The sequence below is a fragment of the Macaca nemestrina genome, chromosome 1, assembly GCF_043159975.1.
Source record: "Macaca nemestrina isolate mMacNem1 chromosome 1, mMacNem.hap1, whole genome shotgun sequence".
NCBI lineage: Eukaryota > Metazoa > Chordata > Mammalia > Primates > Cercopithecidae > Macaca > Macaca nemestrina.
Window position 1 is genome coordinate 117,034,774 of NC_092125.1, and position 14,500 is coordinate 117,049,273.

The following is a 14,500-nucleotide window of genomic DNA, read 5'->3' on the forward strand; positions in this document are numbered from 1 at the left end:
GCTATTTCATATTATCAAGGAAATGGGGTGGTGTGTGTGTAAGTGTGAGGCCTTAAGGCATCTGCTGATCATAGTTGATCTTTGTTTTCCTCAAAAAGAATCACCAGTGTGGTGAGATGTAGTATTTGATGTAGTCCTCAGGTCATTCAGTACCCACTGAAAGCATTAGAGGGCAAAGGGAGTTGTTTGGCAAATCACATCCTAGTTGTAGACAGTGTAAGGCATGTTGTAGTCCTTCTTTTTTTTTTTTTTTTTTTTTTTGAGACGGAGTCTTGCTCTATCGCCCAGGCTGGAGTGCAGTGATGCGATCTCAGCTCACTGCAAGCTCTGCCTCCCAGGTTCAAGTCATTCTCCTGCCTCAGCCTCCCGAGTAGCTGGGACTATAGGCGCCCGCCACCATGCCTGGCTAATTTTTTTTTTTTTTTGTATTTTTAATGGAGACGGGGTTTCACCGTGTTAGCCAGGATGGTCTCGATCTCCTGACCTTGTGATCCAACCGCCTCAGCCTCCCAAAGTGCTGGGATTATAGGCATGAGCCACCGTGCCTGGCCAAGTCCTTCTTCTTTTACATTGATGTGGTGACATATAACTATAAGAATAAAAGTGACTCCAGGAAGCAAATTAATCTGTTGTATTATCACCACCAAGAACTGCTTAGCTTGAATGCTTCTAAAGCCGTAATCATTGGATGTGACAGATATTCACCAGTTTTTATGGGTCTCCCAGTGGTGAGCGAATATCTTGTTTGCCGCTGCCCCTCTGGATCCACTCCTCCTGTGGTGCTGTGCTCCACAAGGCTCACCTTTACAGACTCTATTAATGGCTTCCTTTTGCATAATGCTTTATCTTCCATGGTTTCTAGAAGCTCTGCACACATACTGGTAAATCACTCATTAATTAAAGTCCTCCAAGTTGACTGTGTGCTTTTACATTCATACACCATCATTTCATTCCATTTCTTAAAGTTATATTTTGAAGCAAAGCAACTGTATCAATCAATTCTATTCAAAATCAATTGTTCTTCAGGGTCTAGACTGAAGTTCTTTTAATACTAATTTAGCTACATCTGCCCTTCACATTTTTTAATAAATATGTAATCTTTACTAAGCTTCATAAGATAGCTCAAGAGTCTTGGCTGAAAAGTTGTCTAAATGTTTCCACAAATGCAAAGCTCTTTTTGAAGATAAATTGAGACTTGCAGGTGGGCAAGTTTATAGACTTTCTCCATGGGGAAAAGGGATAATTCTTCATCTGGGTGGGATTAAGAGATTTCTATATTTTTGTAACAGAATATCAATAGTCTTCACTTTAAAGTATGACATGAAAAGCATTTAAATCCCTTTAATTAGCAAGTACTCCAATCATTCACTGGAAAATTTAAACATGAAAGGACTTTGATCCAGTAAAAATTTGCCAACATTTTGTTCAACATTATTGAGATCCAATCACCTCAATCATGGAACTATGTTTTTACTTCGTCCTATGCATATGAAATTATATATATACATTTCCCTACTGAAGGTATTTACCTCCATTGTTTTATTACAACTAATAATGCTGCAATGAACATTCTATATGAATCTCTTGTACACATGTATATCAGGCAAGTACCAAGGCAAATATTAAGGGTAGTATGTTTCACTTTTTCCAACTGCATGTTTTGATCCATTCAAAACTGTGAAATCATTTTAGTGTGTCTTCACTAGTGTTCTTTATGAAATGAAATAAAACAAAATATAATGCAGTGCAGATATTAAGGGTAGTAGGTATTGTTTTATAACATCATTTCAATTATATATCTATGTGTGTATATATATATATACACACACACACATATATGGGTATGTGTGCAGGTGTGTGTACTGTGTGTCACAGTATAAAACTTTTTACAGTGGGTTATAGTAAAAATTTCTGAAAACACTCTTCCATGAGATATACATAGAAGCAGAATTTCTGAATCCTAGACTATGTACATTTTCATCCCTACTCGCTGACAACCTAGTTGATGAATAAATTTATGCTTCTATCAGGATGTCACTAAATTCCTTTTCTTCATAGCTTCAACATTTGATATTCTGACTCTTATTTTCCCAATCTAATGGATTTTTAAAGATATCTTCATGTAGTTTCAGTTTGCACTTCCCTGATCCTGTAGTGAGGTTGAGCATCTTTTCATCTATGAATTATAAATTGCCTAATCATAGTTTTTGTAAACTTTATTGCTTTTATCTCTGATTTGCAGTAACTCTTCATATAGTCTGGATATTAATCCTTATTGCTTATAAATGTTGCCCTAATCTATTGCTTTCTTTTTTTTTTTTTAAGTCGGAGTCTTGCTTTGTTGCCCAGGCTATAGTGCAGTGGCGTGATCTTGGCTCACTGCAACCTCCCCGTTCTGGGTTGAAGCGATTCTCTGGCCTCAGCCTCTTGAGTAGCTGGGATTATAGGTACATGCCACCATGCCTGGCTAACTTTTTTTTTGTATTTTAGTGGAGATGGGGTTTCACCACGTTAGCCAGGCTGGTCTCGAACTCCTGGCCTCAGGTGATTCGCCCACCTTGGCCTCCCAAAGTGCTGGGATTACAGGCGTGCGCCACTGCACCCAGGCTGCTTTCCTATTAACTCTGTAGAATATTCAGTCATATAGAAACAAGTTTTAAATTTAGATCAAGTCACATATATCGATTAAAAAATAATTTATGATTTTTAGTTCTTGTCTGATACATCTATCCATTTTCCAAGGTCATAAGAATATTCTATAACTTTCAAATAGTTTTAAAGTTTTGCTGTTTTTCACTGAGGCCTTCAATCTATTTGGAATTTATTTTTGTTATGGTGAGAAGACTTAGTATCAATAATTGTTCACTTTTTCCTCTAATGTGTCATGCTATCTTTAACAAATCTCTGTTATGTTCTATTGGTCTATTTGTCTACTGCTGACCAACAATACAGATTCGTAAGTTTTTATATCTAGAAAGTCAAGTACCTTCTGTGTGCTCTTCTTTATCAGAGTTGTCTTGAATATTTTTGGATCTTTGTTTTTCCATTTGAATACTAGAAGTATTACTCCAGGTTTATCAAAACATCTTAAGACCTTATTGCTCAACTGACAACATCTCTGGCTGATACTGCCTCAAAAAAACCAAATGGCTCCACCACTGTGAAGAAAAAAGCAGACTCATCAAAAGTATGGCCTCCACCTTGTTTCTACCTTCCAAGTTCCATTTGTATCTGATTGAAGGAAACCAAACTTCACCTGGCTGCAAGGGGTAAACTTATCTGCAAGAAATTCAGAAAATGTACATTTTAGCTTCAAAGCTTCTGTAGTACAAGAAGATAGAGTAGAACAGTGGATTTCAAACTATGGGTTGGAACCTATTAGCGGGTCATGATATCCATTTATTGAGTCATAAATGGCATTTTAAAAAGTGAAATAGAACATAAGTTATTAGTGTGCCTAGCAAGATTAAGTATTATTGCATAAAATATATACATTTTTATGATTCATAGATATTTTATATGTACATATATATTTATAAGTGGGGAAGTATGACAGGATGAATATATAAAACACATTTCTTACTGTGGGTTATGATAAAAAAAAAAAAAGGCTAAAGGCCAAGGTACCAGGAAGGTGAAGAGATGCTGTGTGCCAATTTACCATATCTACTATAGTATCTCTTATTTTATTAAGGAAGCATCCTTTTATTCCTACTCTACTAATAGCTTTTATTTTGAATGTATGTTGAATGTTGTCAAATAATGTTTATTTTTCTATTGAGGCAATCATAAGCTCTTTCTCCTTTGATATTCTACATTGATGGATTTTCCACAATGCACTGTCTTTGCATTTTCCTCATTCTAGAAGTATTTGGATAGTTAACTTTTGTGTCCATCAGTCTACAACTTTGCTACAACCCCTGTCCACATATTACTTAACTCATTAGCAGGTTCTGCATTTGCCCAACTTGTCAAAGCTACTACTGTAGATTTTGAGACATTCTGGGAGAACAAAAAAAAGGCCTATGTTTTATGATTCTTTATTAAATTCACAAGAAGCCAAAATATCTGCATTTTATTTAGTTAAAAAATGTAATCATTTATAGGTACTTTTCCAATTTAAGAACCAATGATAAAGAATTTGTATGGAGAAGTCCTAATGCGAGGCTGTTTCTTAATTCTGATACAGTAGTGACATTATTTCAATATGTATTTGTTATGAATATAAATCGCCTACTAAAAGTATCTTCATCAATTTGCCCACCATAAAAATATGTGTCTGATTTATGGTCACTTAAGCAGTGCCTCAGAAACTCATTTTCTTCATTTATTTGCCTCATTTTGTTTATTTGCTCATTTTTAAATACTAAAGAATATCTGCATTGCTTGGAAGTAGCCAAATAACAAGTATTGGTTTTACTGGGCTGTGGTTATAACTCATAAACTCAGAAAATTTCAACATGGTTCCTTTCAAAATATCTGTGTGATGTAAATGTTTTGAACAAGCTGCTAATGAGAACTTTCACCCTGGAAACTCGGGTTTCTTATATATCTTACATTTACTTTTCTTGCTTTATTTTAGGAGAAAAAAAATTTAATTTTGAATAGAATTAAAAAAGGATACTTTTTACAAACCATCTGCACAATTAAAATACATTACCTATCAATGAAAAGTTTTCCAATAATTTAATCAATGCAAATATACACATGTACACATTCTCTACATCAATAGTATTCAACAGTTATTATCAAAAGGAGGAAATTTTGATTTTATAAAGGCAGTGGAAATAAAAAAAAGTAATTACTAAGTTTTGCTCAAGGACCATCTAGAAAAAAAATTTAATGACACATCTGACATAAGGAACTGATGGCCAGCTGAGCCTTATTAAGTAACACGTATTCAAATTGTAGATCTCTCCCTCCTACCTTTCACCCCACAGCTAAGAAAGGAAACCCAGGGATAGAACTAATTGAACTCTATTAGCCAGAGGCAATCGAACCCAGTGCCAATAGAGAGATGCACTTCCAATTGATCTTCAGATGGAACAAAGCCGTAACACTGGTTTTCTCTCAATGCTGGACGTATGGGTGATACATTTTTTAATTTCTAGTTTCCAAATTTTCTGTAATGAGATATATTACTCTTATAATACAAAGAAAGCGCCAACTAATCAAAAATTATGTATATGTTAGTTCAGTTTTTTAAATGCCCAACCACCATTTAAGAAGAACGTTTAAATGTCCTTGTAAGTTCTTCCTCTCTTCCTATTCTGATGTTGAGAAGGTGTCTATTTTCCAGAGAAAGTGAAGCAGGATTTGACAATTTGGGAGTTTGGGTCAGATTTGCCTGGAGTTTGCAAAAGTTATACTGGGAGGAGTTCCGCAATCTCCTTGATGGCTAGAAACAGTAATATTCACTAGGTCTTACTGTGTCTAGGCCAATGTTCTGGGCACAGCAGAGAAAAATAAACAGTAGTAGAGATGGCCTCTGTTTATGAAGAGCCCAATTAATAATCAAGGGCATAAAAGACATAAAAATAACAATTACAAAGGTACATACTGATACAGTGGAAACCAGAAGTCAATGTGCAAGAAAACATGACAGTATTTGGAGTCAATTGGGGTGATGCTTCCAGCACTTCCAGAAGCAGCCACAGTGACGTCTTCTATTTACCTCTAATTCAATTTCTTTTTCTCCAAGAGGTTAGTAGAAATGGAAATTCTGAAAACACAGAAATTTTCCTCATTGGGAAAGTGACCTAAATCAGTGCTACCTAAGCTTGTTGACTCTAGGTTTATATTCCTATTTGAGATAGTATTCACGTTTCATGGGAAAACATGTTTTCAAGACATGATTTTAGGAAATCAAATGTAACATTCACTTGAAAGTTGGTAGCACTTAATGAAAAACCATCATTTCCTGTGAAATTACTGAACCTTCCATTCTGATTAAACAGGTCGGGGCTGATCTAGGACAAGTTCTTAAATATTGTCCAAATCCCTCATGGTACAATACTGAAAGCAAAACAAATAAAAATTTATCAAAGATAATTTCATTTTCTCCATTATTAAAAACTGCACCTTTTTTTTCCCTCCAGGTGCTCAACATGTCACTGTTTAACTGCCCTCTACTTAAGACTTTCTCATTTACTATGCATGATTTTGAAGTACTAGAATCTCAGATGGAAATTTTTCTGGATGTGCATATTAGTGGGAAAGGAAGAAATCACACACTGTAGTATCCAAGGGAGCTGATAGGCAGCCAGAGCTACACTCCTGACTCTGAGTAAACCGCTTTGGTACATCTGGCTTTTCCTAATGAATCATCTGTGGGACTCAAGGCATGAGGAGCCCAAGTCAACCAGCAGGCTGGGAACCAAGCTGAGGACTCTTATTTCATCAGCTGAGAAAAAGCTGGAGGGTCTCGGGACACATAGATGACCTCTGGGTGCTTTTTCCTGGACACAAAATTAAAATGCTGATGTTAACCTGTACCAGAAGATTCCTGAGTAGCAACTGATAGGGGCAAATGTCCAATGTGGTGTAAAGATTAAATCTTAAGGATAGCTTATCTTACCCCACCAAAATAGTGAGAAGTTTTACATATCTGCCTTTATTTAGATCATGATGAAGGAAAAGCGACATTATGAAACCTCTAGAAACAAATGAGCCTACCACTCTGGCATGTGGGTTTGGGCTGTTCTGCCAGATGTTATGATTCTGAGCAGAACTTAAATTCTAAACAAATTAACAACTATTCTCTCAATGCAGTGATGTTGTCTCTCATGAAATCTCTTCTCCAACTTCTGTGCCTAAAAACATCAGTCCACGCCGGGTACCATCTATGTACGTTCAAGCCAAGCCTCTCTTTTTACAACTCTCTTAATATTCATGGAAGAACCTGCCTTAGCCAGAGGCATAAAAGATGATCCTTTGCTTCTTAGGGGGAATCTGGGGCTCTTCACTTGATCATCTGAGTCTCTTCATCTGCATCGTAAAATTCTTCCTCTTCCTCACTCTCGCTCCCTAAAGAACTCTCCTTGTCCACACACTGAAACAGGAGAGAAGAAAAGGGCAGGGAAATGATGTCATGACATTTCTGAAACGGAAACTACCATCTAGCTATTCAACTGACAAATGTATTTATATGACATCTATTTCCCCAATAAATAGCCCCTAAAATATTCTAGGAAAGCTCATGAATCATCGATCATCTTTATTTCTCTGAAAATCAGCTGCTGTTAGATCCCACCTTTGTTTTCCAGCAGTTTTGCTCAGTTCTATTTAACGCAAACCTTCCTTTTTTCAATAACTGCCACCATCCGAGTGGTATAATAATTAAGAAAAATATCACACCTGTGGGGGTTCCAAGGCCTGTAAAGATAATGCTTCTTCTCCCAGCCTGCGATACGAATACACCTGAAGGTCGGAGAATGTTTCGAGCAGCGGACTGTTAACGGTTTCTGGCAATAACAAACTCAGGAGGCCGGAGATCAGGCCAGTGGCTCCGAAGACAATGAATGGTAAAGACCATTGCACATATTTCTGCAGAGGTGGGTAGTGGAATGAAAACAAACCAGAGCATTAGTTTCCTTTGCAAGTAACGCAAGCAGTCTCATGACTGAAAAACTGTCATGTTTACCACCCAGTTCATGACCTCCCAGTAGACTACACTATAAACCACTTCTTTCCACATGAAGAATTATCCTGGGAAATCAGAGAATGATTCCTCAGGCATATAGATATGGGAGTGAGTAAATAAAAGAACAGCACTGGTTTGCGGATCAGAAGCAGTAATTTCATGCCTGGGGTGGGTACTGCAGGAGAAGAGGCCAGGCTGCCTCTGAGCAGGCAGGCCTATATGGCCAGAGTTGACAGGACATCTCGTAGTTCAGCTTCCATTCCAGGTGAGCCCACTTTGCACAGAGGCACCCCAAAATACTTGCTGATGATGAACTTTAAAGTTCTCAATCCTGGAATTGGCCAAACCATCCCATATACCTTAACACCATAACTGAGAGTTCCAGGGATTAAAGGTGTAAAAACTCTTTTAAAAACCCAACCCTACCATATACATATGGCTTATAAGCTTCCAAATTGAGCATGGTAGAGGGCTGGTGAAACAAGCAATTGTTTCAGAGATCCAAAACATATTCTCAGGAAAACAGAAGCATTTCATCACAAACAGGTTCAAAGAAAACATGAAAAACAATTGCTTCCAGGGTGCTTCTCTGGGGCTTTTCGGAGCTGATCAACATTCTAGAATTCCAGCTAAGCTTTATGATCTTCTGGTTTAGGCTTCCAAATTCTGTGGGTAGGTTCACTACTAATTAGGATTTCCCCTCAGGCAATTTTTTCCTGATTTTTTAAAGTGAAGAGGGCCGGGCGCGGTGGCTCAAGCCTGTAATCCCAGCACTTTGGGAGGCCGAGACGGGCGGATCACGAGGTCAGGAGATCGAGACCATCCTGGCTAACACGGTGAAACCCCGTCTCTACTAAAAAATACAAAAAACTAGACGGGCGCGGTGGCGGGCGCCTGTTGTCCCAGCTACTCGGGAGGCTGAGGCAGGAGAATGGCATGAACCCGGGAGGCGGAGCTTGCAGTGAGCTGAGATCCGGCCACTGCACTCCAGCCTGGGCGACAGAGCGAGACTCCGTCTCAAAAAAAAAAAAAATAAAAATAAATAAATAAATAAATAAATAAAGTGAAGAGATAATGGAGGAGGTAGAAAAGGGAGAAGGCGGAGGAGAAGGGAGAGATGGAGAGAACCAAGCAGAAGACGGGGATGAGGAGGAAGAGGGAGGAGGAGAATCTTTCATCTCTAGCCATCTACATGCAAACATATGTCCAGCACTGTGGGCCTGTTTTTGAAACAAGGGGAACACACACTTTCCCTTCTTCTAACCTTATAGGAAGCAACAGAGACACAGTGCTGGGTATTATAATGTTCTAGGATAGCTATCCAAAGTCAGATATCTTTAACAGTACCTATATTTTGCAGAATAAAACACAGACCTAACATGACTCCTTCAAGAAGGGTCTTGTGACCTAAAATTAACCATGAGACATGGAGATACTCAGAGAAGGGAAATGTACTGCACCTCAGAAAATGAAAAGGTTACAATGGCATTTCAGAGACCTGCCTAAGTAATGAACAGTTGTCTACAGAACAGGTCAACAAGTCCCACATCAAATCTAGTTGCTTTCAAAATGTCTCAGCTGGGGAAAGTCACAAATCAAACCAAGGAGAGACTTGCATAAGGGTCCTCTGGGTTCTTTCACAGAATCTGAGCATTTTAAGATGAAGGATTTTAGGGCTGTCATTTAATCTGATTCCCTTTCTTTGACTATAACAGTTGGAAAGTTTCAAAAAACATATTAACAGACACAGTGCGAGACATATTTCTCCTCTAATATTTTCCAAGAGGTGTGTTCTTGGGGGAAGGTATTTAACCTCTTTCTGTAGCATTTCTCATATTTAATACAAGGGTAACAACAATGCCTACCTTTTATGGTTACTATGAGGACTGCATGTGATGATATGTAGAAAGTGCTCAGCATAGAGCCCAGCACACAGCAGAAGTGTCATACATACTTATTAGTTGACTAACTTTTTCATGGGGACAGGAATGGGGTACACTGGCAATAGCAGGCCCTCCAACGAATTCAGATGAACAAAAAATCAGACCCACTGGAGGCAAATGAATCCTTGATAAGAGTCCGTCTGCCCTGACGGAGTACTATCTAAAAGGGACAAGGTTCACATTTGTGTCAGCAGATCTTAAATGACATCTGTTCATCACCTCTTTCTACTCAAAAGCATAAGCATTTCCAAAGCAGAGAATCAAGAAAAACAAAACTAGAAGGTACAAACCAACCAGTGAGGGGATGAAGGGAGCAATAATCCCACCAACTCGGGAGAACATGGAACAAGTTCCAAGCCCAACATTCCTGAAAAGCATAAGGAAAAATACATCAGTAAGTTCTAGCGGGGGAATTAAGAGACCCTTGGGGGGCAGCAGTGGGCATGGAATAACATGTCCTGAAGTGGAAGCACAGGATCATAGAGAACAGTGGGTTCTAGAGCTGCCTACTAGACATTCCTGAGATGTTACGAATGTTCTGTAATTACCCGGTTCAATGTGGAAGCCACTAGACACATGCACTACTGTGTGCTTGAAATGCGGCCAGGAAGGATGAAGAACTGAATGTTTATTTAATTTTAATTAATTTACACTTAAACAGTTACACAAAGCTAGTAACTACCATATGGGACAGTGGATCCACAAAGGATGATATAGAAAAGAGCATTTGAATATTTTTAAATTAAAAGTTCTCATGGGTTTTTACGCCTTAGGTCTCTTACAAAGAGCCAGGGTTTTATGATCTGAAAAGGCTGCTCATTTATTTAAACTCAACTAATTAACAATTAACGGGTCAAGCATATAAACAGAAATTGACTAAGTGTGTACTGTCAGGAAACCAAGAACACCTTTATAGTGAGTGCAGGCATAAAAAAGGTAGGAAGGAGAGACGGAAGGAGAGAGAATGATAATTAATGGTTTTGGGTAGAGGGATACAGCACTCTGTAATCCCAGCTGAAAAGTTCATACTCACATTTGCTCTCAAAATTGTCCCAGTTTGGACAAAATCATCATGCTAGTTTTATAGCCAGTAGCCACGTAAAGTAGGTTACAGGACCAACTAGGAAATTACTAGCCAATGCAGACACTCTGATCTCTTACTGGGAAAAATAATTTTAAATTAACAGGCAGAAACAACCATGAGGCTTCTTGCACGGATAAGGGAAGGAGAAGGATTGTTTGGAAAGATCCTCTAAAAGACTGAGAAAGAGCCAGCTGAGAGAATACCTGCCCAGACCACAGAAGCAGTTCTGCAAAGCCTCAGCTGCACCCCCATCCTTCAAATTTGGGTGTGTTTCTTGCTTTCAGACTTATTTTATAAAGGAAAATTTAGGCTGGATATTTATCCTTTTCAATATAAACGCATCCTATTCATTAAGAACCCAGCTTTAACAATTGCTGTTTAACTCTGATATTCACTTGTTACTGTATGAAATTATCATTTTAAAATGTGTCTATTTTGTGTTAAAATGGAGGCTCTGTGAGAATAGGGAGCTTGTCCCCTTGTCTGTGATGTGTGATGCAGGATGAGTGACTGAATAAATAAAATTCACCAAAAGAATAACAGCATCTGCGCACTGTTTGGGTGATAGAATATGCCTAGCATAGAGTACTTCTCTTACAACTTACACGAAGGAATTCAGTCTACCATAAAGTGACATTTTCCTAGCAGAGCAGGCAGAGAGCAGTCTGCAAAAGTAGGCTCTTAGCCTAAACTGCTTGCTGAATTACTGCTGCCCCACACTAACTCCAGAAGCAGATGAAATAAGTACCACACCTCTGTTGGTGCAAGAATGGATGACAAAATGTAGAATGTGTGAAGAATGAGGCTATGTGAGACACATACCTGATGACTGTAGGGTAAAGTTCAGAGGTGTAGATATAAACAATGTTAAAGGCAGCACTGATGGTCAGCTTCCCCAGCAAGGACAAGGAATGGCTGTTCACCACTGCAAACACACCTGTGTCTGAGGAGGACAAGAGAAATGCCTGTGAGACCCACAGTTAAAATAATTCCTCTAAATGGCACATTTCCTTTTGATGGAGCGGGCGGCATTCATGTTGATCTCAAAGAGCAAAGAGGTAGTGTAACCACATACACATTCAGAAGGTTTAGTAATCACACAAACACACACAACTATTTTTTCAGTGTTTTGGCTCTACCCTTGAAAACTTACATACTGGTGTCATTAAGTGTGATAAACTTTCACTCACTCCTGAATGACAGAGTACTCTGAAAACTTCTGTACTGTCATAAAGTAAGCTTCATGGAAATTATAAGTTTCATCTTCCAAGGGTATAACTTGACTCTCCTTTCTTCCCTCTTACTCACATAATCAATGATGTAGAACAGTGGTCTGCACAACAAGCCCTGATAAATACATGAGACAGAGGTAAGCTACAGAAAAGCTCTTACATGCAGTTTGTATCCCCTAGTGTTTCACTGAGAAGGTAAGGAACAATGCCTTTCAATTACTATCAGAAGATCAAAGACATTAATGTTCTTTCTTTTTTTTGAGACAGAGTCTTGCTCTTGTCTCCCAGGCTGGAGTGCCATGGCGCCATCTCTGCTCACTGCAACCTCCACCTCCTAGGCTCAAGCGATTCTCCTGCCTCAGCCTCCTGAGTAGCTGGAATTACAGGCAACTGCCACTACACACAGCTAATTTTTGTATTTTTAGTAGAGACAGTGTTTCACCATGTTGGCCAGGCTGGTCTTGACCTCCTGACCTCAGGTGATCCACCTGCCTCGGTCTTCTAAAGTGCTAGGATTACAGGTGTGAGCCACTACGCCCGACCAATGTTCTGTAAATAACAAGAATCTAAATATGAAATTACTTTTACTCAACTTCTCACTTGAATTACTAATCAATAGTAATATTTTAGTTTCTTAATGTAATGCTTTTATTTAAAATGCAAAAAATGTATTTTATGTCAGTTCATTTCTTTACCAAAAATGCTAACAATTATCTTATTTTTTTTCCTTTATTAACATTATACTTTCTGGGATTCTACAGTTTAATGATTTTTTTTAATAAAAGTTTAACCTCTCCCCTTCAATAATCATTTGCCTCTACCTTCAAAATAACAATTTACTCCTTATGAGGCAAAAAAGTTCTCATTGACTCTGTTGTACTTCCTATCGTTCCCTATCAAACGTCCCAGTGAGTGACCACCACTCCACTTCCTCCAATGCACCTGCCCTGGCAACTTACAATGTGGCTTCTAATACCATCCTCTCCTGAAATTCCTACTCTTGAAGGTCAGCAGCAATGTCCTCATCACCAAATGTAATTGTGTCTCATTCTCCTTGACATTTCTGCCAGAGAGAACACTCTCGCTCCTTCCTTAGGAATGTATGGCTCACAGAAACCACTCTACCCCTAAACAGCTGAAATGAAATATGCTTTCTTTCATTTGACCTCCACTGCCCCTACTTTCCAATTCATTCAACTGGTGTGCCTCAGACACTGCCTTGTGGCTGCTTACTTTTCCATCTTGCCTGTCCATATTGGGATTTTGAGTTCTTTCAGACCCAGGTTGGTATCTTCCTTATATTTGTGTTCCTAACTGCACCTCCCATAGCACTATGTACACTGGTGCTCACTAAATATCTGCTGAATTAATACATGGAAGGACTACAAGAGGGATTAATTTAGTGAATAGAACCTGTGTTCATGGTCTCTCAACTTGAAAGGAGGGAGGCATAGATATGCCCCAGTCCAAAAAATAAGTTTCACCTTCCCTGCTTAACTATAAAATCATCTTCTTTAAAGAGTATGCCCTCAACAGAGTAGTTCAGACTCTGCCAAACTCCACCTTCTGGGGCAGCTTTCTCGAACTCTTCTACTAGGTTGTTTGGAAGAAGATGTTAGCTCTTCTAAGTCCTGGATATGTATTTTTAAGCCACAAGGTGCTTCTGATAAAGAATCATGTCTTTCAGCATTTACCCTGATATACGTTTCTCAACTTTTGAGATCTAACAACATTTTCACTTAAACCAATAATAAGGGCAAATTAAATTCATCAATTATTTTCCAGAAAACAGAATGAGTTGGGAAAACCTATTGGATAGCATTGAACCAAACAGAAGTATGCACATTTGCTTGATTGTAAATGATCTCTGGGACTGTTTTCAACCCATACAGAATGGCATCTTTCAGAACTGTATGGAGGCACTACACATCTTTAACAACAGGCTAAAGAACTGCCATCCTTGAAATCTGGATTCCAAGGGTGTGTCATAGAAAGTCTATCTTCTTAATATCCACAAGATCCAAAGCTAGATGAAGTTTTCCATGACAGGGTCAGGATAGCTCTAGCTGTAGTCCATTTGGGAAGCCTGGCTCCAGGTACATGTCCACAGAATGCGTGCATTAGTCCAATGCCCCATCTGATGCTTAAAACTTCTCTCATATGTGCCTGCCAACGGGGTCTGCAGGTGCCACTTAAACCAGGGAAATTCACTTTTTCCTCAAGATAGCCCATGTCCATTTCAGACACGTTTGATTATGAGAAAATTATTTCTTATTCTTTTTGGGACTTCTGCCTGTGCAGCTACTGAGCTGCTGGTCCTGGCAAATGCTCAGGAAGGCTTTGCAGCCATTAGACTGGCTCCCTGGATTCTTTATCTGAAAATCAGATATTATTGGCTGTTACCAACGAATGTCCAAAGTGATGGTCTAAAAAAAGAGCGATTTAAAAGACATAAGCAAAACTAAACTATCTTTTTAAAAAAGGAAATCTCAAAACACTTGTATTCTTCAAATTCTGAACTCAAGGAGGCTATAAATTTATTCCAATGAAGAAACTACTAAGGACACAATTTTCAGAACTATTTTTCTGGAAGGTTTTT

General features: G+C 38.6%; 1 protein-coding gene across 4 annotated transcripts in view; it reads right to left on the minus strand.

The window, feature by feature from the left end:
* Nucleotides 1-235: 235 nt before the first annotated feature.
* The window catches only part of LOC105479130 (solute carrier family 22 member 15), a 95,555-nt gene continuing 81,290 nt past the window's right edge, over nucleotides 236-14,500 (minus strand). Inside the window, exons 9-13 of one of the 4 annotated variants that reach the window (XR_011607847.1) lie at nucleotides 11,492-11,612; nucleotides 9,880-9,952; nucleotides 7,357-7,545; nucleotides 6,906-7,051; nucleotides 5,533-5,722 (exon numbers count right to left, since the gene is read on the minus strand). Coding sequence is in view for 2 of the 4 variants with exons in the window: in XM_071069445.1 (XP_070925546.1) it covers nucleotides 6,962-7,051; nucleotides 7,357-7,545; nucleotides 9,880-9,952; nucleotides 11,492-11,612 (473 nt within the window). In the remaining 2 variants the exon portion in view is untranslated. Of the gene's footprint in view, nucleotides 7,052-7,356; nucleotides 7,546-9,875; nucleotides 9,953-11,491; nucleotides 11,613-14,500 lie in introns of all 4 variants that reach the window. The other 3 variants (XM_071069445.1, XR_011607925.1, XM_071070156.1) reach the window with 3 other exon arrangements.